We start from the raw sequence: 26665 nt of genomic DNA, 5'->3' as shown, positions 1-26665 counted from the left end.
TAATCATCTATACTCTTCCGGATATATAATTTAGATTTGCAACAGTCAAGTTTCAGTTCGTAAACATACCATAATTAATAACTTAAAATAAGATTACATAAACATGCAAACATCACCATCATCATCATCATCATCATCATCACAATTAAGGCATTTAATTGTACAAGTAACAGTTATCCAATAACATTCAAAAGCCATCTTTAAAGTTAATGATGACATTGTCAAGTAAAGTTTACATATCCATACCAGTGACAATTTTACTACACCTAATTTGCCGTGTAAAGACAGAAAAAGTAAGGATAGCAGTAAAATATTTGCGAATTGTGTACCGATGGCCTTAAATTTTTGATACTCGATTTTTTAGTTGCAATAATTGCTTATTATTGCTTGGATTACTGATAAGAAAATTACAAAAAAAATTATTCCAAATACTGTCGACCTAGACCTACATTGATGATGACCGTCTAAATATTATTATGCAGAACAGTACTTCACCTTCTTCCTTCTAAGCAGTAATTCGACAATATTAATTAAATATACTATCAAGAGTATTTTGGCAAGGTTAGTAACCCCACCTGCAATTTATTGAACTATTAAAAGTAGAGTATAAATAAACAATAATTTTTGAAAAAGGTATCTAATAAAATCTATTGGTCTATCAAGCCTATCAATACATTCAAATCAAAATGTTCAAACTGGTGAGTACTTCCTGTACCATTAATAATGTGTGTAAAGAATAAAAATGTTAGTTTTTCAACAATTTTATAAAGATTATAATTTTTAATTTATATTAAGAATGTTCGCATTTATTCTGTACGGCGAGATTTCTATTATATTTACTAGTTTCATCTCCCATTTTATTTTTTGCTTCCTGTGGAATTCCTGACTATAAAATATTTTCAATCATATTTTTGTTTCCGAAAGCTCAGCAATGTCTTATAATATCACAGAGGTTTACGAGCCAGTTTGTTCTTTAGCCTGGACCGCTGTTTCAGCGTTGACATCTTCATCTGGCGATCTGAATTGTAGACGGTTACACTATTTTATTTCTTGTTTGTTTTCTTTTTAGTTTTGACTGGTTATAAAGTATGCTTTATTCAACATAAAACTAGTTCATATATTATCATTATAATTCTCTTTACTTTTATTCCTATGCAAGGTCAATTTCTATAAATCCATGAGTTATTTCCTTGAGACATAGCAACATCAATCTCTTTTATAAGTTTCTTTCACATTTATTTTCAATTGCTCTATTATTTTGGTATTACTCTTATATTTCACAGTCTATATATACTCACCGGGAACTCCTTTCTTATTAAGAACCCACCACAAAACCACTCTAGGAATTTATCGTATACTTTCTCAATATTTAAATTTTGGCGCATGTTTCTTTATTCCAATATTTTTTCGATCAGATGTTGTATAAATCCCAACCGATTTTAAGACATTTAAGCTTCCACATATTTCAATCACAGATTATTTTTAAAACTGGAAGAGCATCTACTCTGCCGTTGATCCTATGAAGGCTACGAATAAAATAAAATTTTAAAAGTACAATATCCAGTGTATAAACTTCGTACATTATTTTTTTCTTTGTTTCAGGTACTACTTGTTGCTCTTTTGGCTTTCTCCGCTGCTGTACCTGCACCAGAACCAAAGCCTGCACCAAAAGCAGATCCAAAAGCACAGTTTTTAGCAGCTCCAGTTGTAGCTGCTCCTGCTGTAGCGTACTCCTCTGCGTACGTAGATGCACCTCTTGCCTATTCCAGTTATGTAGCTCCTGCTGTTTATCCTGCTGCATATTCGGTTTACTCACCATATGCTGCTTCATATGTGTATTATTAGTTTTGAAAATATGTGTTTTATTGAAAATAGTCAGCTTTTATTTCTAGAGTTGAATTATATTGTTGCATCCTAACGTGTGGAGAAGAATGCTGCGCATACCTAGGACAGTTCACAGGACAAACGTTTCCATTCTAAACCAACTTAATATTAAAAAAAGGCTGTCCACAATATGTCTGCAACGAATTATGCAATTCTTTGGTCACGTGGTTCGCAGAGGTGACGACAGTTTGGAGAGATTAATTGTTTCTGAAAACCTTCTGGGGAGAAGATCAAGCGGACGATCACCAACTAGATGGTCTGACCAAATAAAGCATTCAGCTTGAAACTCACTCAGCGAAGCTCTTAGAGCCGCTGAAGATAGAGACCAATGGAAATAAATTGTTAGGAATATTGGAAGAAATCACCATCATCAGTAATGGGTAAACGACAAGAGAGAGAGAGAGAGAGAGAGAGAGAGAGAGATCCTAACGTGTCGGCTTATCAGATTGCACAAATAAAAATAGTATCTAATAATCCTCAAAACAAAAATGTCAAATAAAAAATATTGTAGTTTTTTTTTCATTTTACATATCCGATTTTGGCCAATCCAATTATTCTCAAAAATAGTGGTCTGAAAGGTTAACCGTTGGTTTGCAAAAGATGCTCAATGCAGGGTTTCTACAACACTGAACATTTACGTAGATATACTAGTTTTTCATTGCGCCACATTTTCATTCAATATATGAGGCATCAGGTAATAGTCTAATAGGTAATTTGCAGAAGCCAGTTTAATGCTTACTGATTCTGTATACTTCCACATCTAAGATTCAAGGAAAAGGAAGCATTGATAGACATAGGATATCATGACTGCGCAACCTGAGAAAATGGTATGGATGTACATCAAATGAATTTTCAGAGCAGCCGTCTCTAAAGTCCGAGTAGCTATGATGATTGCCGACCTCCATCGCGGAGATGGCATTTGAAGAAAAAGAAGACAGATAACAAGAAACGTTGCGTACATCTCTTTGTTTAGAAATTTTTTCTCGAACCTTTAGATGTTGAAGAGCAGCTTTTGTTCATTTTTCAAGAAGGGTTATTTATGGTTGATTTTGTAGATAATTGTTGACATTCAGTATGAGTATAAACTGGTCGGAGTACAGTCAATTAATTTATTACATATTTTTTATATCATCATTTGTGTGTTGAGTAATGTGCCTTGTTAATTAATAAAGTCGGTATAAAGTAAAACCTTCGGTGAGTATACAAAAAATCACCTGCTATGTCGAAATGACTTCAGTAGCTCGGTTAAGTACCAATACAACAAAAAAGAGAGATTAACTATTTAGTGTTTTTTAAGTAGTATTTTGTATTTTGACAACGAAACCCAATTTGGGCTTCGAAACGTTAATAAAATTATTTTTTCAATTTAATTCTGGCTTATTTCCCACTAAATAGTTAAACATAAAAATGCTACAAGGAAATAGCTTCAGAACAACATTAAAAAAAGAGAATTTTATGAAACAGTGTCTCTCACGTATAAAATTGTTGGTTTTCCTAAAAAAAAAACACTCTAAATTTCGAATGTTATGGGCCCTTCCATACATAAATGAATAAATCATAAATCATACGTGTACCTATATTAATTAGTTCAGTTAAAAGTTAATATTTACTTTTAACCCTTTTTGAGTTTTAAAAATCACTCAATTTTTCATAAAAAAATCATGATTTTTTTAATTTGTTATTATTCGGTGTGTTATTATTTCATACGAGGAAAAGGAAAAGTAAAAAAAGCGAAAAACATAAGTCCAACTATTGCAGAAAAATAAATCGGTTAAATACCATTCTAACACTTTTTAACATATGTAAGAACAAATAAAGCAAAATTACTGAACATATCGCATTTTACTTTTATTAGAGTATGTTATTTAGAGAAATAGCGTACCATACCAAAATCCATACCATACAATAATCTAATGCATCTCTGTTTCCTAGATTTAAAAAAGGCATTTGAAACAGAATGAATCGCTCTGAGACACAGTACAGACAAAATGTAACAAGTATACAGATCAATTAACATAATTATCCAAAAATCTGAAAGTAATATTTTTCTTCTTCTTCCTATATAGACATGACTCTATCTGATTTTAAATGTGCCTCTTGGCACAGCTTTTCATTGGAGAACCTCTTTCTATTGGGAAACTGTCTCTCACTGTCTTTACTACTCTATTGATTTGTTGTCAGTCTAGTGGAGTCACTGAAGGTGGATATGAGCTATTACCTCCGATTTCGTTGAACCTCCATCGATTTGCATGAAAATTGGTGATTGGTTAGAGGATATCTCAAGGAACAAAGGTGACATGGTGCCATAAAAGGTTAAATTGCCCGGTTGCATGGTTTCCACAGCAAAATTTAAGATTTGAACGTTTCTATCTCGGTTATTTTTTACCCTATAGAAATAATAAAATAGGTAAAATAGTTGGCACAGAAAAAACTAAAATGTGGTTATATTATATAATTTTACGTATATTGAGTATTTTTGGAGTATATTCAAAAGAATATGAGAATTAAAATAATTGTAAAAATTATGATTTTCTAAATTATATCTTTTTCTAAATATGCATTCTAAACCGGTCAACATTATCGAAAACATTACTTATCCTAATATAAAGAAGTTCTTGTAAGAATTACTATAAATTTTAATTATTGTGGAAATGGCGTATGTTTTATTTTTCACTTTTTCCTAAAAATTCGAAACGGTTCTTCTATTTTCATTATAATTTACTTAATTTTGACGCTATAAACTTGTTCTGAAGCTCATTTAATATGTATTCCGAATTACTTTGACAAATGTTTAGCAGGAATATTTTATACATTGCATAGTTTTCCCGTTATTTAAGCTTGATTACTTAGATTTGAGTACTCATCGAAAAAAATACACATTCAATTGCCAATAACTCACTTTGGACTAACATTAGTTTAGTTCTTTATATGAGAAATGTATTTAATTTTTTATTATCTTCAATTTCAGTAATAACAACTTTTTTTGTTAAAGCTTATAGTTATTGATTTTTTACGTGAAAAACCGATTTAAAACATGCATTTTTTTACGAAAAAATAAAATCTTTGGTCTTTAATAACTCAAAAAGTTAATTTATTTTAATAACTTTATACAGTATGTCCCTGTAAGTTGTATCCATATGGAAAACTTTTTTATTATTAATTTTACGAAAAAAAGTTATTCTTTATAAAAAGCTCTGCATGGTCCAAAACCTAAGATTTAACCATCAAATATCAAATTTTTTGAATATTATACGAGGTATGTCAAAAAGTTTGAATTTCACTCAAGAGTAAAGTAGCTTTATTTTTCGTAATATTGGAAATTGCTATTATGAAAAGTTGTTTTGAATTAAAAACTATATTCTAATATGCAATTACATCCTTCTAATGGAAAAAATTTTTTTTTGAGAAATTATGGATAACTCATTATTTTTTCAGTTATTTCAATTCTGATAAATCTTTTATTATTAATTTTACGAAAAAAAGTGATTCTTAATAAAAAGTTCTGGGTGGTCTAAAACTTAAAATACAACCATCTAATATCAAATTTCATCAATTTTATACGAGGTATGTCAAAAAAGATAAATTAAGATCAAAAGTAAAGTACCTTTATAGTTCAGAATATTTCAATTAGAATGATGTAATTACATACTGAAACATAGTTTTTAATTCTAAATAACTTTTCATAATAACAATTTTCGATATTGTGAAAAATAAACATATTTTACTCTTGAGCGAAATTCATATTTTTTGACATACCTCGTATAAAATTGATAAAATTTGACAGTAGATGGTTGTATTTTAGATTTTAGACCATGCAGAACTTTTTATTAAGAATCACTTTTTTTCGTAAAATTAATAATAAAAGAGTTATTTGAATTAAAATAACTGAAAATAATTTTAGTTATCCATAATTTTTCAAAAAAAAAATTTTCAATTAGAAGGATGTAATTGCATACTAGAATACAGTTTTTAATTTCAAACAACTTTTCATACTAGCAATTTTCAATATTGTGAAAAATAAAGCTACTTTACTCTTGAGTGAAATTCAAACTTTTTGACATACCTCGTATAATATTCAAAAAATTTGATATTTGATGGTTATATCTTAGGTTTTGGACCATGCAGAGATTTTTATAAAGAATAACTTTTTTTCGTAAAATTAATAATAAAAAAGTTTTCCATATGGATACAACTTACAGGGACATACTGTATAACAAATTTTGCTTATAATTTTTCCCTCTATCGACTTATGGTGTTCTTTTTAATAAAATAATTTTCACCCTCGAGAAGGAGTGGCATCCACCCCCAGGGTAAAAGCACAAGTTGGCATCATGTCACCTTTGTTCCTTGAGGTATCCTCTAATTACTCACCAATTTTTATGAAAATCGATGGAGGTTCAACGAAATCGGAGATGAAAACCTTCAGTGACTGCACTAGTCTGCTTACATAATCTTAAATGCAGTTTCACACACTAGGCACACTAAGGCCACGGTTATATTGGACGCGTACTCTGACGACTAACGAGTCGGACGTACTCGTGCGTAGTCGGACGAATGAAACAAACACGGACAGATAAGTAAGAACGGTTATATTGAATAAGTAATAGTCGTCAGTTAATGCACGTGTATGCACGACTAATTTTAAAATACAAACTTGTTTGTTTTTTCGTGCGGCAACGTGCGTCTGGACACTGAAAATGGTGGACATTGAAAAATTAATTTTGGGAGTATTCGAAAGACAGGCATTATGGGACCAAACAAATAAGGATTACCACAACCGAGATATGGCTCGTAAGATGTGGATATCCCTGGCAAAAGAAATGGGTGAAAACAGTAAGTATATTTATAGATATTTGCATTATTTTTAATCTAATATTTATTTAATACATACTAAGGTACTTACAGACTATTTTTAGTATTGCCATTATTAAATTATATACATTTTATATTTTGAGAGGTTAAAAACGATCATATTGAAATGGAACGGACCCAGCGTTACTATTAAAATACGTTCTAAAGGCATTTCTAATATCATATGCTTGTCGATTTGCTCTGTTGTTAATTCTTGATCTATTTGGTTGGTACGTCTCCATAGTTGATACTGTTTCTGGAAGATTTAATTCCTTTATACCCTCTTGGTCAATTACAATGTTATGAAGAATACATGTACATTTTATAATTATATCAACTTTGTCGGGGTAAACTTCCATATCGTTTTTTAATACTCTCCATTTGGACGTTAATATGCCAAAAGCACATTCTACCATTCTTCTCGCTCTTGAGAGTCTATAGTTAAATACTTCTTCTTCTTCCTGCAAATCTCTTTTAGGATAGGGTCTCATTAAGAGGTTTTCAGAGGATATGCTTCATCACCAAGAAGGACATGCGGAAGTACCACAGTGCTTTGTGGAAGTGCTCTGTCTTCTGGCAAATTTAACGAATTATTTTCAAGATGCTGATATAGGGAACTATGTGAAAAAACACCCCCATCGCTTTGTTTACCAAAAGCCCCAACATCAACGCAGATAAATCTGTACTTTGCATCTGCAACTGCTTGAAGTACTACAGAGAAATATCGTTTATAGTTGTAGTACATGGATCCTGAATTGGAGGGACATCGTATTCGAATATGTTTGCCATCGATACACCCTATACAATTCGGGAAATTCCATTTATTAAAAAAATCATTGGAAATTGATCGAAACATGTCTTCTGTTGGAAAAGGCATATGTCTTTCATAAAAAGTTTCCCATATAATAGTGCATGTTTCGTAAACAATTAATCTTATAGTTGTGTGAGACATTCTGTATGAAAACGCCAAAGAGCGAAAAGCGAGTCCAGTGGAAAGATATCTAAAACAACAAACAAAATTAAAATACTAATAATTATTGATAATTGTTATTATAATTATAGATAATTGTTTTAGATAATAATTATTGGCACACACACTTTGAAGACCAATTTTAACTTATTAATTTCGTTTTAATTCAACGCAATCCATATTTAATTTTTCATTTTGCAAAACATACTATTTACTTCTTAATTTTTAGGTGATGTACTCAAATCAAAATGGCGGGGACTAAGAGATAACTTTAGAAAAGAACTAGCAAAAACAAAAAAAGGGCGATCCGGAGATGCTGGTGGAATATCAATACCATCAAAATGGCCTTATTTCACACTGATGCTTTTCCTAAAAGACAACATGACCCAAAGAAATGCTACAGGAAATATTCCTCCTCTCAATAACCAAGAAAATTCATACGATGAAAATACTAATCCAGATACAATTTCTGAACCTGATTATGATAGAAATCATAATTCTGAATTTAATTCAGATTCAGAATTAAATACTGACACTATGACTACGACACCCAAGGCTGCTAAAATAGCTCAAGCAAATAAGGAGACGGGTACAAAGAGTAAAAAAGCTAAATCTTCAGTATATGAAAAAATGATAGCTATAGAAGAAGAAAAACTGAAAGCATATAGAGAAAAGTGTAAGGAAAGAACAAAGGAAGAAGATAGTGACTTTCATTTCCTCATGAGTCTGATGCCGTACATGAAGAAAATACCCGAAGACCAAAAATTGTCAGTACGAATAAAAATACAACAATTTCTTTTGGACGCCCAGCCGCGTGCTCAGTCTGTCAGGACAAGGACTACTGCAGTGGACCAAGAAACCGATCAAAGCAGGTATCAAGTGGTACTGCCATCAGCTTCATCAGAAAACGAACTAGGATGTTCAGATGTGCGAAAAATGCAACAAGTTCTTTTGGAAGTCCAGCCACGTGCCCAGTCTGTCTGGACAAGAACTACTGAAGTGGATCAAGAAATGGATCAAAACGAAGCAGGATATTCAGGGGTTCGAGAATACTTACATAATTTTCAGTAGTGTAATGAAAGTACTTTATTAGTTTATTTTAGTTTTTATATCATTACTGCATAAAAAATTATTTCTTTTTTAAGTTTGTATAAAAAATATTTAGTTTAATCAATAATTTCTATAATAATAAATAATGACTTACCTTAACGTTAATGCCAGTTTCTCTGCTGGTTGAATACACTTTCGAAAGTTCGACTGTTTTTCCGATCTTCCGGAAATATGAGACAAAATATAATTAAATGTGTCAGGTAACATTCGAAAATATTCAAAAAACTTCTGTGGTTGGTGTAACAAATAGGGATTGCAATCCGGTATGGTTTCGAATCCGGCCGGATCCGGTCGGATTTACGATAATCCGGCCGGATCCGGTCGGATCCGACCGGATTGGCAGTATACCTGATTATATTTGCAATTTGCAGTATTGCCATTGGCACTGGCAAGATACACTAAGTAAAGTATTATATATGATTTAAAACATAAAAACATAAATAAAACATTAATTTTTGCATAAGAACATAAACTTTTTATACTTTAACTATAATTAATAAACAAAAACAAACACATAATTAAAAAAGTCAATTTGATTTTTGCATTTGAAAATATGAACGAAGGAAAAATATTGTTTTAATTGTGTCGTCTCCTAACCTACTTCTTAAAGAAGTACAAATTAATATATCCTGCAGCCGAGAAGGCCCTTTCTGCCTCAACACTAGTTGGCTTAATGGTCAATAAATAGTTATATAGAAGGGTTAAATACGTTCCTTTTATTCCATCTAATTCGTAACATGTCATTTCCCTTTGTAATATTTTTTCAAAATCGAGGGCTGTTTTGTAATTTGTTTGCTTGCCGTATTTGTAATCTTTCATTTCGTGATTGATTTGATTTTCTAATTCTTCTTTTAATGTTAAATTAGTTTTCACCAATTCGGAATCTGAATCAGAGCTGCCATCTTCTTCTTCCGAAGTTTTTACATTTTCCTCATCATTTGTTGTAAATCTCTTTAAAATTTCTGTCAATTTATGTCGCATGAAAGTTTTCTTTGGCATGAAAAATGTATCATCAGATTGTTTTGAATATTCATTATACTTTGCTGGATTTTGTAAATAAATTAATATACCGGTCATAAAAGTCCGGCGTTGTTTTATTTTTTCACGTAATGTGTCTGCTAATTCGCCACTGAAGGTCGTGCCTTGTTTGTTTAATTGTTCTAAAATAAATTTTAAGGTTGTATCTGCAGTCAGAAGGGTAGACTCTCGTCTGCTTAATGCTTCTACAGCCAGTTTACATGGCTGCAGACTGTCAATTAAACCTTTAATTGATGACCATTCATGGTCCGTTTTGATACTGGATTTTATGTCAATTAAAGATTTTTCGATACACTGTTTAAGCTTATACGATTCCAAAATATAACGATTCCAAAATACAGTTTGATTTCGAGACCATATTCAAAATTCTATAGGAAAATAACTCTTTCCGTAGTTACCGGACCGGATCCGGCAAAATTTGCCGGATCCGGTAGTGCTGAAAAAATACCGGATCCGCCGGATTACCGGATCCGCCGGACCGGATTGCAATCCCTAATAACAAATCATTCCATATTAAGTGAAACTCGCCATTTTCTTCTCTATTTCTATATAAATCATTTACCCATATTCTTGGGTTTTCTAACATCAAAAGGCGTAAAAAATTATTTTCTAATAAATATTCTTCATCTTCAGCCATGTTTTCTGAACGCAAAGTCGCAGTTATACGCATGCAATCCAACCACCTAGTCGCACTACGAAGGTCGTCCGTTTATGTCCGACTGATTGGTCGTCAGACTACGCATCCAATATAACCGTGGCCTAAGAATTTGAACGTACGATAGCTAGAACGTACGATGACTATTCCAATAGTGGTTCAAGCAATCCCATGGTAACTTTCACATTACACGGCGACTTGACCGAACGTTGCAACCGCCGTATAATGTGAAAGATACCAAGGGATTTGTTGCCACTTTGCCACCATTGGAATGTCATAGTGCTTTCCAACCATCGCACGTTCAAATTCTTAGCGTGTGAAATGAGGGTTACATTTTTTACTGTTCTCTTTCTTACAAATACCTGATGTTCTCCACTTTGAATCTCCGTCATATATCTCTCGTACTTCTTGCTTTATCTCGTAGTGTTAACGATTAATTTTTCTAAGGGTTTTCATCCCTGCTCTCTCTGATGTTGACAGATATGAGATACATGGTACCAATATTAGAATTCTCAAAAAACCGAATGGCATTACAAGGCTTAGTAAACAGGGAACTAGAGACATAAGACAAAAGTAAATATTTACTCAATAAAAAAAAACAACGTAATATAAGATCTGTAAAGTGGAATAAATTCAATATCTCAAATACTAATTGTTTTTTTGGAAAATGCTCAGACCCGTCGATTAGTATTTCAAATTGTCCTTTTTGACATTCAATAAAAATGTATACAGGGTGTCCCAATTTAGAGATATGACGTCATCGTCGATTTTCTTAAATGGCAACACTGTCATTTTGATAGCTAATTTGATAGGGTTTGTAAAGTTATACATAACTGCAAAATATCAAATTTTTATTCTCTACCACTTGCAAGATAATAGAAAATAACAAAGTTATATCTGTAATTTGGAATATATTCAATAATTAAAATACTAACTGTTTTTTTGAAAAATGCTCAGACCCGTCGATTAGTATATCAAATTGTCATTTTTGACATATAATAGTAATGTATACAGGGTGTCCCAATTTAGAGATATGACGTCATCGTTGATTTTCTTAAATGGCAACACTATCATTTTGATAGATATTTTGATAGCGTGTGTAAAGTTATACACATCTGAAAAATTTCAAAATTTTATTCCCTACCATTTACAAGATAATAAAAAATAACAAAGTTATGAAGAACAAGAAGTAATCAAATAATAATTGAATTTATTTATTTCAATTAAGAAAATGCTCATAACGTTGCCCATTGACAATTTGACAATAATTGAGGGCAACATTATGAGTTTTTGTTTAATTTATTGAAATAATTAAATTCAATTATTAGTTGATTACTTCTTTTTCATAACTTTGTTATTTTTTATTATCATCTAAATGGTAGAGAATACAAATTTGAAATTTTGCAGTTGTGTATAACTTTACACACCCTATCAAAATAGCTATCAAAATGACAGTGTTGCCATTTAAGAAAATCAACGATGACGTCATATCTCTAAATTGGGACACCCTGTATACATTATTATTATATGTCAAAAAGGACAATTTGATATACTAATCGACGGGTCTGAGCATTTTTCAAAAAAAACAGTTAGTATTTTAATTATTGAATATATTCCAAATTACAGATATAACTTTGTTATTTTCTATTATCTTGTAAATGGTAGAGAATAAAAATTTGATATTTTGCAATTATGTATAACTTTACAAACCCTATCAAATTAGCTATCAAAATGACAGTGTTGCCATTTAAGAAAATCGACGATGACGTCATATCTCTAAATTGGGACACCCTGTATACATTATTATTGAATGTCAAAAAGGACAATTTGAAATACTAATCGACGGGTCTGAGCATTTTCCAAAAAAACAATTAGTATTTGAGATATTGAATTCACTTTACAGACTCTCTCTGTACAGTGAGGACGTTTGAGTTGGAATATATTCATTTTCACGAGAATGGGCAATTTTGGAGAGAAATCCCAAAACAGGTCAATTTTTATTTTTAAATTATGATTTTTTGGCATATCTATCAAAATAGTGACGTCATCCATCTGGGCGTGATGACGTAATCGATGATTTTTTTAAATGAGATTAGGGGTCGTGTGATAGCTCATTTGAAAATTTATTTAATTCTTTATTCAGTAATATAATCACTCACACAATTATTTATACAGGGTGGCCTAAAAAATTTTTTTTTTTTGAATTTAATAAATTGATGCAAAAAGAAGAATATTTTGTAATTCATTTAATTCAAAATACATTTTACTGCTGTCAGAAAACATAAAAAATAATTATTTCACAAATAAACATTGCTTTCCTCCTAAATTCGATGTTAAAGTCATCACCCATCTGCTTCTTACCAGTTTGAGCATTTGATTTAAGCGGAAAGCAATGTTTATTTGTCAAATAAACATTTTTTCTGTTTTCTGAAAGCAGTAAAATGTATTTTGAAATAAATAAATTACAATATATTCTTTTTTGCATCAATTTATTTAATTTAAAAATTATTTTTTGGCGACCCTGTATAAATAATTATATTAATGATTATATTATTAAATAGAGAATTAAATAACCTTTAAAATGAGCTACTATACGACCCGTACTCTCATTTAAAAAAATTATCGATTACGTCATCACGCCCAGATGGATGACGTCAGTAGTATGATATATATGCCAAAAAGTCATAATTTAAAAATAAAATCGATGTGTCTCAGGATTTTTCACCAAATTCACCCATTCTCGAGATAATTAATTTATTCCAACTCAAACGTCCTCACCGTATGTTCAATGAACTAACTGAACACAGTAAATAAAAACAAGTATTTTACTTTCTGCCTATTATGTACTGAACAGTCATTTATTTAAAACCAAATTTCTTCTCCGTATGATATGTTACGCAATAGTATGTTAAAAAACTTTTCTGTAGTTAAATTTTTTCTCATAGACTAGTGCCCAGGCAACCAACTGACGTCATATAACGTCGAGGAAACGTCAGTTTTGGTTGAATTTATACACCTGTTTGAAAATTACCTCACATAGACGTCTTTTGTAGGTAATTTTAAATAAGTAAGATTAATGACGTTAAAATAACGTTTAAAAAACGTGTTCATTTCAGACAGTTTAAGTTTGACGTCACAAAATTGGGAGAAGCTTGTTTGTTTGTATTACTCCAAACAATTTCGTTAAATAATTTTCATACGAAATTTCTCATTTATTGTTTACGTGATTTGTGTCTTGTGTGATAAAATAAGAATTTTCATTTAGATATTTAGTTGAAGAAACGTGTTAATTAAGAGATTTGTCTTCGTTTTTGCTCAGTGAGTCAGTTTAATGCAGTATTCTTCTTATTAATTAATAGTTAATGAACTAATTATGTGTTATCGAGTTTTATTGAGTAATTTGTTAATAAATTATTTATTAGTTTGTATGTTTTTTCAGTTTTGTCACAGTAAGTAGGTATACTTATATAAATAGTGAAAATTCTATAATGCGAGGGCTGCTACAATCATGCAGAATCAATGTTTGATTGCTTCTAATGCACAAGCGATCTTAAACAAATGGTAGTATATCTTCATCGACACATGGGACGTAGACCTATAGGTTGCATGTTACCTATTTTTTATACTACCTATTTTGAAACATCTGAAAGAGGTCACTTTTTGAAAGTATTAAAGACGTGATTTTACCGACGTATAAAAGTCGTCACCTTTTAGACGTTTTAAAATCGTCACAATTATGACGTCAAATCGATGAGACAAATACACGTGATTTTCAACGTTGGTACTACGTCATAGAAATACGTCAATTGGAAATTTTTATTACGTGTTATCTACGTTATAAAAACGTCGTTTGGTTGCCTGGGTGACTAGTTCAATACTATGTCAAATTACAGAGCAGAAAATTCCAAAACATAAGTTGAGTTTTTGAGGATCTTCAGTAGGTATGGTCTTTAACAATACTTTATCAGTTTTTGTGGATTAATCCTTACTAATTTTTAGCATTTGGTTTATTATTTTATGTAAATGTACTTATATTCATAATAATAATAATACATGTCCTTGGTCTTCTTATTATCATCTTTCCTACCACCGCACTAGTTAAAAGGCACTTTTTACTGTTATTCTGATGTGAGGTATTCTCTGCAAGTGTTACATCCATCTTAATCTGTGTGTCTTTATGACTGCTATTAAGTCAGGCTCTTTGTATAGTTCTTTTAATTCTTGGTTTATTCTGAGTCTCCATATACCATTTATGGTTTTTCCACCTTATATTTTTCACACACTTCGGTCTCATATCTGAAGTTTCAACTGTTCTGCTGTTCCTGTTAGTGTTCCTGTTTCACTCACATAGGTGACTACAGGTCTGATTACGATTTTGTAAATCCTGATTTTGGCACATCTAGACATGTGGGTATTTCTCAGCACTCTCTTTAAGGCATATAAACAACCAGCCTTTCTTGTCTCTCCTCACTGTTACAAGCTTCACACGAGAAATCCGCTCCCAGGTATTCAAATTTCTTGACTTTTTCAAATTTGTAGGTTATATTCTTTGGCGTAATTAGCGTGAGGTAGGTACTGTCCATTAATGATCGGTTCGTCTTACCATTCCATATATTGGAATTTTGTTTTTCGTTTCATTAATATACAAGCCGTCTATTAGCCTCTTCTTCTAATCTTCCCACTGTGTCTCTTAATTATATTTTACTTCTGGCTATGATCACAATGCCGTCTACAAAAATGCTAGGCACTGATATTTCTTGGAACATACGAGCAGGCCCGGCTCTAGGGATTTTGCCGCCCTGGGCAAGATCGGCGAGTGTCCCCCCCTTCTTAGTAGAAGACCCATAACTCACCACCTTTCTTCAGTGGTCGCCAAGATTGTATTTTTATTGATGTGTGCTTTGTGCTAAACTATTTAATACGCCATTTTTTACCTAATTTGAACGATACCTGCTTAAACATATGTAGGATACATTTGCAACATTTTCATGACATTTTACCACACTTACTTTTTTAAGTAAGTAGCACTCTTCTTGCCTTGGCACGGGAAAAGTCTTTTAATAATTCTCCAAGATCCAGGAATTCTGCAATTTCGTGTTCAATAGATTGTCGCTAGAGCACTCAAAAGTTCCTTGGACATAGTTGATCTTAAGTAATTTTTATAAGTTTTAGCTTTGAAAAGCTTTTCTTTCCAGATGCCACTGTCACTGGTAGGGTTAATAGAATCCTCAAAGCAACACTAACGTTGGGTGCGAAATCAAAATCATACTCTCTAATAATTTTCAGGGTCTCAAGATGTGTACTCTTAGGTTTCACAATCGTGGAAAGTACTTTGAGTTTGAGTTCATCTTTTGATTAGCATAATTTAGATCTTTTAACTCATCAAAAGTTAAAGCATCACACAGCTTAAAACATTTATCTGATAAATCACTAGCAGTCATATCCTTAATTTGGTATATGTCGTACAAAAATTAGAAAAATTTATGTAGGTAGTAATGTAGTTCATGAAGTAAAATGTCATGCTATATTACCACACAGCAAAAAAAATAAAATCACGGATTTGACTCGCCAAACAGCTTGCCTCATGAGCAACCTTTTTATCGTTGTTTTTAATGACATTGATTTCTACAAGAGCATCGTAGATTTCTTCAATTTGGTATCTGCTCGGAGTAAATGCATCAATTCTACTTTCCCATCCAGTTTCGGAAAAAGGTTTCAACGTTGTGATAGAAATATGATTTTCCAGTATAAACGAACGATGAATAGATGCTGAGAAAAAGTTGTAAGTTTTTGCCACTAAGGAAGACGACTACATTGAGTGAATGGCTAGAACATGGGACAAAAAGTTCTTCCCTTTCATGTTTGCCTCATTATCATAGGTATCATTGTCCTCTCATATCTTCCAAAAGTATCCCCAGTTCATTCAGTTTTTGCTTTCTGTAAGTCCCAAGCTATTAGTTTCCAATACGGGCACAAATCTAAGAAAATGTTTTGCAATTTTAAGCTTTGTGAAGAGGAATCTAAATCAACAAAACGTACAACAATTTAGTCATCTGTTCCACTCCAGAAATATCAGGAGTACAATCTAAAATTATGCTATAATACTTTGCTGATTTCAAAACTTAAAAAATTAATTTTTGATTTGGTCATGGAGGAGCTGAATAATTTCGTTTTGAATACGTTTACCTAAGTAGTGATGCTGCTTGTTACTACTATTCGTTGTTCTCCTAATGCGCTCTTTTAAAACAGAATCAAATTTTCCAAAGAGCAAAATAAGCTTTAAAAATTTAATTTTGTGATGAAAATTTTTATCAGAATCGCCCCTCAATGAAAGACACTGTTGTGCTAAGAACTGTTATTGATATAAGCCGTTCTATTACATTTTTCCAATGACGAGTTTCTGAATTTAGAACTTTTTGTGTTTCTTCTTCTATGGGTTTGCCCGATTCTAGTCTAATTGCTAGTTCTACCCACTGTCGCTGTGACTGTAGATGAGCTGGAGAGTTAGCGTGGCTGGACAAAGCTTCAACCATATGTTTCCAATTATTATTATATCCATTTTCGGTAAATTTCATTTTAGTGAATTTAATTTAGTTCTTATTCCACTATTCTTATGCGATGCAGTTGAAGGCGGTGTTATAGATTTCCAGTCGAATGAACCTTGCAATTGTTATTGTTTCACTTATTTAATTCTCGTTTTTACAGTTGCAGTTTTGTCCCTCTTGTTCATAATATTGATTTTTTATAATATTAAAAACATAATTTATTATTTCTTCAATTTCAAAAATTGGCTGTTATTTAAATTTGCCGCCCCTAAATGTGCCGCCCTGGGCGGCCGCCCAGTTCGCCCACCCCTGGGGCCGGGCCTGCATACGAGACCAAACTTGTTTATGCGTGCCTCGTGTTGGCTTTTTCTAACAATATATTGAACAACAGCGATGACAAGGGATCCCCTTGTCTTACTCCTTCTCTGATTTCATATTTTTCAGTAAGGTTTTGTACTTTGACTTTGTTTTCTGTTTTATCTAATGTTATTTTTATCATTTTTGTCAGCTTCGAAATGTAGATTCATACGTTACTATAATGTTGTTCATAAATGGCTGAACGTCGCTAGCTGTTTTCAAAAATGTCGTAAAGAAAATATTTTTGCATAATTTCTATATTTCTATCAATAAATTACATCTTTTTGAAGTTAATAGTACACATACGAAGCAGAATATTGTGGGTACACAGAATAAGCACCAGGAAACACAGCAGGAGCCGCATAACTGGAGTAAGCCAGAGGAGCATCAACATAAGCGGAAGAATAGGCAACCGATGGAGCAGCTACAACTGGAGCAGCTAGGAATTGAGCCTTTGGATCAGCTTTTGGTGCAGGCTTTGGTTCTGGAGCAGGTACAGTAACAGCAATACCCAGAAGAGCAGCTACGAAACACTAAAAAAAATGAAATACAAATGAAGTATTAGGTTAAAAATATATTAGGCTTATAGAGAGTTTATTTTAAAATGAAAATAATTTAACTAAATCATCAAGGTACAAGCTTGAAAACATTACTAAGCTTAAAAACCTAGTGAAAATATCGATACCACACACGATTATTTAGATGGCAATTAATGACAGTAATGTGTAAAAAGCTTAACTCAAAGCTATCAATTTGCTAATATAAAAAGTTCAGAGAAAACAGAACTATACTATTGATACTGTTTATGGAATAGAAGTATATAAAAAAATATACAAGCAAACTTTATTCCAATAAAAAACAGCTTCGGAAATGGAGTGGACATCGAAATGTTTAAAAAAAACTTATTTCAGAGGAAAATGTTGGCTTGTTCACAGTAAAAATAATAAACTGAATTAAGATGCCACAAAAATACTGCTTCAGAACAAAAAGAACTCTTATCACTAATATGATCACACTATATTTACCTTTTGACCACGTTGTTTTAAAATAGAAGTCGACTAAAATCTTCAAAAGCTTCAAAAACTTCAAAAGCTAGCACAGAAAGGGAAGCCGAGAATGATGTCAGTTAGTTTTGACAGCTATAGCACAGTATAATGCTAACGAATCAGTAGAGTCCTCTTCTTCTTATTTTTTTTGTCTCACTGCAAGGCGATTACCAGTTTTTTACTTAAAAAACCTAAATGACTGTTGGTATCATACCGAAATATCTTTTAAATTGTTGTGAAAAATTAACTCAAAAAAGGTTAAATTCTCTTCTTCGTAGGCTCATTATCCGATGTTAAGGATACATTGGTATTAAGCAATTAAATGGAAATTGAAGATATTCAAATGGATAATTATCGGAAAAATTTCCTTTGCTTGTTTGCTAAAGAATATATCATTATGCAAATAGCTGTTGTTATTTTTGTTGTCCTAAAAATATGCAGCGTACAGAATGAGTCGATACTTTGATATTCAATGTTCAGTATATTATTATCATATGAATTATGTTCATTGATTATTGGACGTTAACCAAATCATGTAAATCTCTTTTATTGAATATACAAGTATACCAATAATAGTTAATGTGGCGAATAAAGTCCATCACCAAGCCCAACTTAAAGAAGAAATACAGGGAATAAAAGTTAATAGAATACCCATTAATAATATTAAATACAATTGGCAACCGCATGAAAATTGTACAATTGAAAAAATGTGATATAAGATAATTTCATGTCCCCCAAAAGTAAACACAATAAATAAACATGAAAATTAAATTTTGAGGCTCACAATGCTGATAAAAGGCTCAAAATAATGGTAAGACTGTCAAAAACACTGACTGGTAAGACTGTCAACAGAAAACTGCAAGTATTAAAGAACTAATAGAAACTTCACTCAACTGAACTTAAGATGATGCGGACTATATTTTCTGGATACTACCCTAAAGAATGGAAGTGATACCCTTAACAATTATAAGAAGACAAACATAAAAGCAGGATATTACATGAACTTACCAATTTGAACATTTTTTGTGTTGTTTTTTTAATCTTCTTGTTAAACTTAAAAGAAGTTGACTGATGATATGGGTCTTGGGGATGTCATTATTTATATTGAATGATATAATATAGTTTTAGTTAAGAGGGGTTAGGTGAACCTTCCGTGTACCTCGTTAAGATTCAGATATCAGTATAATCGACAAGGCTGAAGACTATGATGGAGTAATTGTCACTGCATGCTAATGTTTGGACGGTGTTAACATATAAGGAGGGTGGAAGTTTGGTGGATAGAGTCACGAATGTCGAGGTATTGAGAAGAATGGGGAAAGAAAGAGGTTTTGAATACAATATTAAAGTTAAAAAACTGAAGTATTTGGGAAATGCCATGAGGAAGCGAGCATTATAACTTGTTGCAATTAATTATACAAGGAAGGATACAGGTTAGAAGGAGTCGTGGAAGAAGACGCATCACCTAGGTAAACAAATTGAGAGCATGGTTTAACTGTACTTCTGCTGATCCCTTTAGAGCGAAATTACAAATTGCCATGATGATTTTCCGACTTTATTAGAGGAAAAGGTACAATAAGAAGAAGAATATATAAGGAATTAGATTAGAATTAGATTAATAAAAAATTAGATTTAAATTTCATCTGGTTTTATAACTTTTTATTTAGTACTGTAACGGGTACCCAAATCACTAACGTTTTCGAATCCCTAATATTATCGTTCCACCCTATATGCTAGATCAGTTTCGTAGAAATGTACCGTGTATTGCGTGGTATTAGGTCGTCTGTGATTCTGTGTTTCTCGTGAATACAGAAAAATTTTATTTCTCCACTTGTTTACGTTATTTCAAACCGCCAAAGTGATCTTTAGCTATAAATCTTTCACTAATGTGTTTTTGGCGACTGTGAAACTGGAAAATGTTTATCGTATGGAGATAAGTGGTTCTAAGTGTTACCAAATCCAAGTGTCATTTTCGTTGATTTGGCATCTTTCGTGGGAAGAAAGTCGTAGGAACTACTAAAACCGGTTTTGTTTATCCTCTTGGTGATTGGATGAGCTATTTTGGAGAGCGTATTTTGCATTCTCGTATTGGTTAAAATTTTGATTACCTGAGTGCCTTAAGTCTGTAATTGGTTGTGAGGATTATTGATGGGGAAATCAAATGATTTTAGAATGGGCGTTTGGTTTCTGAAGATTGATTTTGGGAAATCGAAATTTCAGTCACGTTTGAGCTGTAGAGAAGTCTAGTTTGAGCCGTCGAAGATTTAGATCTAGTTGAATTTGAGTTTCTTCGGCCGGCTGGCTAATGCTTGTAGCTTAGCTCAGCCCGGCTAACGTGTACTCCGGAATTTTACTGTTAGGCGGATGTCGATATCTATTCTTATACCACTATTGGTATAAATTTTTCTTACATGCAGGCAGGAGTTAGAAGCTTTTTTGTGTTAGCAGTTTCTGACATCATAGTTAAAGCATGGAGTTGCTTATTATATATCTTTATCCCGTTTAATATACGAAAGGACTAATGAGTTCTTAAATATTTTTATCGACTCTATGTCATATTATGTATAAGTTTTTAATTTGTGAAAACTGTCATTATAGATAACAGTGTGTGAAGGGCTTAAAGTATACGTGAAGTATATTTACATTTTAAACCGCGTATAACTCAACAACAATCAATTTTATAGCAGAATGAAAAGAGACCTTTGTTGTTCAAAATGAACCAAATTATCTAAAAAAAAAAATTTGATCGAAATAAAAAAAATATTTTTGTGAATTTGTTTAAAAACAATTTTTTAAACAATTTTTCGACCATGGCACCTCCTGGCAGCCTGTGAATTTGTTATAAGGACCTCTTTTTGAGTAAGTTTGTGCAGAAAAATCGAATCGGAATAATTTCGCCAATGGGGGAGACAATACAGCCCGCTTTATAATTTTTAATTTCAATAATATCGTAAATTCAATAATTAATCATAATATTTCTTAGCATCAAATCTCTGAAAATGACCGTTCATTACAATCCTTTTTCCTTTGACTACTCTAGAAACTAGATCCCCAGTATCCAGTTCTCCAAAACTATAGCAAAAGATGGCACCAGTGGTTCTGCAAACACAACGACCCAGAGCCAACATCAAAAAATTCAAACCACGTTCTGAAGAGGTGTTAATTCACCTAAAACAAGACATATCGGAAATGTCAGTTCAAAACAACGAAACTTCAAAACACACGACACATCGGATAGATAAAACGATTACCTGCCAAAATTGTGTGCTTACTTAAGGGCCGGTTTTTCAGCGCTGGGTTAACCCAGATTTTTTGGTCACCGAAATTTTTATGGTTAATCAGTTTTTCAATACTAGGTTATCGCTTAAACCCGTTTAAGTTGACCAAGATTTTAACCGATACTCGCTATCATAGGTGGTTTAACTCCGAATTTTCCGACAGACGTTTATCTATATTTGCTGACAGAAGAGGTTAGTTAAATTAGGACATTTTGTGTTATCGCGGGAAATATTGTATTATGTATTATTATATTCTTGATTATATCTTCATCATCAGATGAAGAATCGGAACTTGAATGCATTAATCATTTTTGTAATGTTATGTTATTTGTTATTTATAAAATAGGTTATGAAATTCTATTTTGTTTATTTTTCTGTCAAAAATCTATAGAATTGCACATCTTGGTTTAAAGCACTGAAAAACGATATAAGGGTTAAAATATTGATTAAAATTTAAACTAGGTTAGCTAACCAAAATTTTAACCGCTCACTGAAAAACCGGGCCTAAGTGGAGTAATAGGAAGATGAGGAAAACTTTATTTAGGAGTAAGATTTATTGTGTTGTAGAATAATATTTTATTTTTGTATTATTTTGAAATAAAATATTTGATTTAACTATCTCAACTTTAAGATTCTATAGAACTTGATGTTAACGTTTATAAACTTGTTTATACGTTTTTATGATTGCGCCATAAAGTACTGCCCCGCGCTCACTCATGATTGTTAAAAGCGCACCCACCAGGGTGTTAAACATCACTCTTCAAGGTATATTATTATACGGGTGATTCCATTTCAAATCACCCAATTTTGGAGCAAAAAAAATTTTGGATCTTCGATTTGTCTGAAAATTGGTATATAGCTTCTCTGGGACGTAAAAATAAGATATTTAAGGTCAAAAATGTTTTTCTTTTTTTCTCAAAATGTTATTCTATTCAATTTTACAGTTATTTGGCGTTTATTTAAACAAATTTGCATTTTCTATCGTAAAGTATCAATGGGAAACATTATATTTTAATAAAAAGGACTCAAAAATGACATTATATGAGTTACTTTGATTCAAAACAAGTTTTTGATCAAATTTTTTTAGTGTAAAAAACGTTAAAATGCCATTTTTTTACATTTATCTCCATTCCCAAAATACATCATAATCGACTTGGCTGAAAATTTTCCTACAGATAGCCAAAACAGAGGACTTCAAGTGGTGAGAAGGATTTGAATTATATTAAAATACCAAAAAAGTTACATGCAATATCATAGTCAAAAATATAGGCGTCTACTGTAAGTACAATTAACTCGAAAATATCGACCTCACGACAAAAATTATGAAAAAGAAAGTGTAATAATTATTGTAAACACGATTTATTTGGAACAATTTCAGTTCCTACCATTTTTGTCGAAAAGTTAAAAATGGCAGAGATGTTGAGCAAAACAGGTTCTCCTTTAAAATCAAGATGGCGGCTAACGTAAGGGAGGAATTCATTCGTGATTTTAAATTTAGGCTACTATTGACTTCCCTAAAGATTAGAAAAATAAAATTTTGGGCAGCTCGGCATGCAAGGTCAAATTCTATCCCGACTGGACTAATATATTTTCAGTCTGATATTACTGCATGTAACTTTTTTGGTCTTATAATATAATTCAAATCCTTCTAACCACTTAAAGTTCTATGTTTTGGCTATCTGTGGGCAAATTTTCACAAAAATCGAATATGACGAATTTTGGGAATGGAGGAAAATGTAAAAAACGGTATTTAACGTTTTCTACACCATAAAATTTGATCAAAAACTTGTTTTGAATCAAAATAACTTTTTATAATGCCATATAATGAAATTTTTAAATCTCTTCTATTAAAATATTATGTTTTTCATTGATACTTTACGATAGAAAATGCAAATTTATTTAAATAAACACCAAATCACTGTAAAATAGCATACAATAACATTTTGAGAAAAAAAGAAGAAGAAGATTTTTAACCTTAAATATCTTATTTTTACATCCCGCAGAAGCTATTTGCCAATTTTCAGACAAATCGGAGATCCAAAATTTTTTGCGTGAGTGATTTGACATGGAATGTACCATACATATTTTAAAATATAATTAAATGCTGTTACCTTGTCCTTATAATTGATTTTTGCTTTACAAATAGAATGGTAGACCTGCCATTTTCTACAGCTGTTCTAAATGTTTAAGGCCATCGGTACATAATTCGCAAATATTTTACGGATATCTCTACTTTTTCTGTCTTTACACGGCAAATTACGTGTAGTAAAATTCTCACTGGTATGGATATGCAAACTTTACTTGACAATGTCATCATTAACTTTAAAGATGGATTTTGAATGTTCTTGGATAACTGTTACTTCTATAATTAATTGCCTTAACTATTAATTCAGTTAATTAATATGATTATTTCATTCATAGGAGATTCTGACCAATAGAAAGCTACATAAATCTAAATTAAATCGATTATTTTTTGATGATTTTAACTTCCAATCGTATAGTAAGATATTTGATCACGTGTTTAATTCTGTCCAGTCAGATTAAAATTATACTGAGAATTATCTACTGTAGAAAATTCCCGATAGAATTTTTTTAAGTGGATTGTTTCTGTTTAATGGCAACCAGTTTCCTAGTCTTGACAACTGTCACATTTAAGAAAATATCCATAATATACGCATTAAAAAATAATCTTACGAATACCACACGACAGTAAGAATAAATAGGAAAATAATGCTTAATTTTTACTCAAATTTGGTCGTCATTGGGCAATAGCCACTCGAGCCATGAGGGCTCTCGTGTCTATTGCCAGACAACAAATTTTCGAAAACTGTTGCATTATTTTTAATTTATTCTCACCCTCTTGTGAAATTATACCCGAGAATTATTGATAATTTCCCGTCGTCAAGTATATTACGTCAGGTGCCCTTCGTTGCTACGAAAAAATACATTCAGTGACATTAATGACAATTAATGATTTAAAAATTATAAAAGTGATGACTTTCAACCGTTAAATTAATATTTATGACAACTGTGTGCTTAATTGTACTAATTTGTACTTACATAAATAAATTACAATAAAATTTTGGTGTTGAACAGATTTATTCATGAAAATAATCGCAACAAATTGCACTCGATCTCTAAAATTAATATAGAATTTTAGAGCTCTTGTGCAATTACTACTGATAATTTTTTCACTAACTATGTATTCAGTGATTGTAATAATTTATCTAATGTACAACAAAAACTAATAATCAGTCGAGAAAAGAGGAAAAGTGATAAAGTGATTTTTTAATAATATATTGTTCCTATGAAACGCTTACAATTTTGAACATCTTTAACAACAAAATACTGGGATCACTGAATATATCCTGGTGTATTCTCTGCTTGGATCTTCCATAAATAATAAACAATAAATAACTTTTTATTAAGTTCACGTCTTAAATCAATTATTTATCAAAAATACACTATCAATATTATTTAATCAACAACTCAAAATATTCCCGATGCCATGTCAAATATTTAAAATTGTCACTGATTGTCACTGCCTGACTGACAATATTCTATTCGACTGAGTGCATTGTATGCAGTTTTATGACAAAGATAAATTTGAAAAATATTACCAGGGACATTGTGTTAATTTTTTTCGAATCCAGAAAAAACAATAAATATTTTTGAAAAATTTAAACGCAGAATGAAAGACTAAATTATTAATGAGTGCTGAAAGTCCCTTAGAATAAATAAAAAGTTTTTTTTTTGAATGAGATATTTGAAATTAAAAATCACACTCAATTTTCTCTTAGCTTTTCACCGCTGTAATTTATTAAAATAAATATTATAGAAGATCTCAGGAAATTTCGGCACTCGCTAATAACGTAAGCTTTCATTCTGCGTTTAAATTTTTCAAACATAATTATGAGTTTTCTCAGGATTCGAAAAAAAAAATTAATTCCATTTGAATAGCATTGGAGCAGAAACTACGTACCCATCCCCTTAATTTCTTGGTGGAAACTGCATAATAATTTGCGTGAGAACTTTAAATTCAAAGACCATCTGCATATAGTAAGGTAATGGAATTCTAATGTCATTTACTATATACTTAATTGCAACTTAAGAGGTGATACGCTTAAAGTAAATACCGCAGAAGATTATTATAATTTAATGCATTATAAGATTAGTTGTATGTGACATAATCATAAAATTATTTAATACATTAATAAAATTTCTCTACAAAATGTTAAAAGCGATGCTCAAACTTTTTAATGCTCTATTTTAAAAGTTCATTTAACTGTACTAATTTATTTTAATTTAGTTTGCAATTGACCCATATATTAGATTTAAATTAGGGTTACGTTATTATTATTTCAATAAAAAGGTCACTCCTTTCGTTTCGACCCCGTCCAGTTATTAATATTCAGCTCCATTCTTTACTTTACCATCATTTTGGTCCTCATTGATATTTATAAAACAAAATCAATTTAAGTTGGTGTACCAGGAAAGTTTAAAGAACCCACCTCATATAAATGATCAGTTATTATACAATTGAGATTGGGTTGAAATTTTATCAAAAAGAAATACATACATGTTTACACTCCTGAGTATTTCATAAAGTTACTTATTCTGCAAAGTGTTATAATAATATTTTAAATAATAAGGATATTTTCCTCTTTATGTTTTAATAATTACCATTTTTAAATTATCCAAGCTACCTATTTTTATACATTTGAACCTAAAGACCATTTTCTCCATTTTCTATTGTAGACTTTTTTCCTGAAATCCTGAACACAATGCAAACAGTTGCAAATCTTTAATACTCTGGGCTAATTAGCAAAATACAAGGAAAAGTTATTTACCAGCAATTTTATTGCGGGAATCGAACCTTATGATTGTATGTATATATTAATAATATAGGTATGCAAAGTACGCAGATAGTATGC

The 26665-nt window shown here is 31.4% G+C and overlaps 3 protein-coding genes across 3 annotated transcripts; 2 read left to right on the top strand and 1 right to left on the bottom strand.

Annotated features, from left to right (window-relative positions):
* Positions 1-608: 608 nt before the first annotated feature.
* On the top strand, positions 609-1900 carry LOC126885953 (neuropeptide-like 3). The gene is made up of 2 exons (XM_050652778.1): positions 609-698; positions 1603-1900. The coding sequence occupies exons 1-2, from the start codon at positions 687-689 to the stop codon at positions 1843-1845; spliced, it is 255 nt and encodes an 84-aa protein (XP_050508735.1). The 5' UTR covers positions 609-686; the 3' UTR covers positions 1846-1900.
* Positions 1901-7850: 5950 nt separating this feature from the next.
* LOC126878562 (uncharacterized) lies at positions 7851-8776 on the top strand. The gene has a single exon (XM_050641352.1). The coding sequence runs from the start codon at positions 8066-8068 to the stop codon at positions 8774-8776; it is 711 nt and encodes a 236-aa protein (XP_050497309.1). The 5' UTR covers positions 7851-8065.
* Positions 8777-17649: 8873 nt separating this feature from the next.
* LOC126879300 (neuropeptide-like 3) lies at positions 17650-19537 on the bottom strand. The gene is made up of 2 exons (XM_050642367.1): positions 19465-19537; positions 17650-17943 (listed from the first exon to the last, which is right to left on the bottom strand). Exons 1-2 carry the CDS (start codon positions 19474-19476, stop codon positions 17701-17703), a joined length of 255 nt encoding a protein of 84 aa, XP_050498324.1. The 5' UTR covers positions 19477-19537; the 3' UTR covers positions 17650-17700.
* Between the last annotated feature and the right edge of the window lie 7128 nt (positions 19538-26665).

The sequence above is a fragment of the Diabrotica virgifera genome, chromosome 1, assembly GCF_917563875.1.
Source record: "Diabrotica virgifera virgifera chromosome 1, PGI_DIABVI_V3a".
In the NCBI taxonomy this organism is placed as follows: domain Eukaryota; kingdom Metazoa; phylum Arthropoda; class Insecta; order Coleoptera; family Chrysomelidae; genus Diabrotica; species Diabrotica virgifera.
This window is presented reverse-complemented; position numbering and strand designations above follow the sequence as displayed.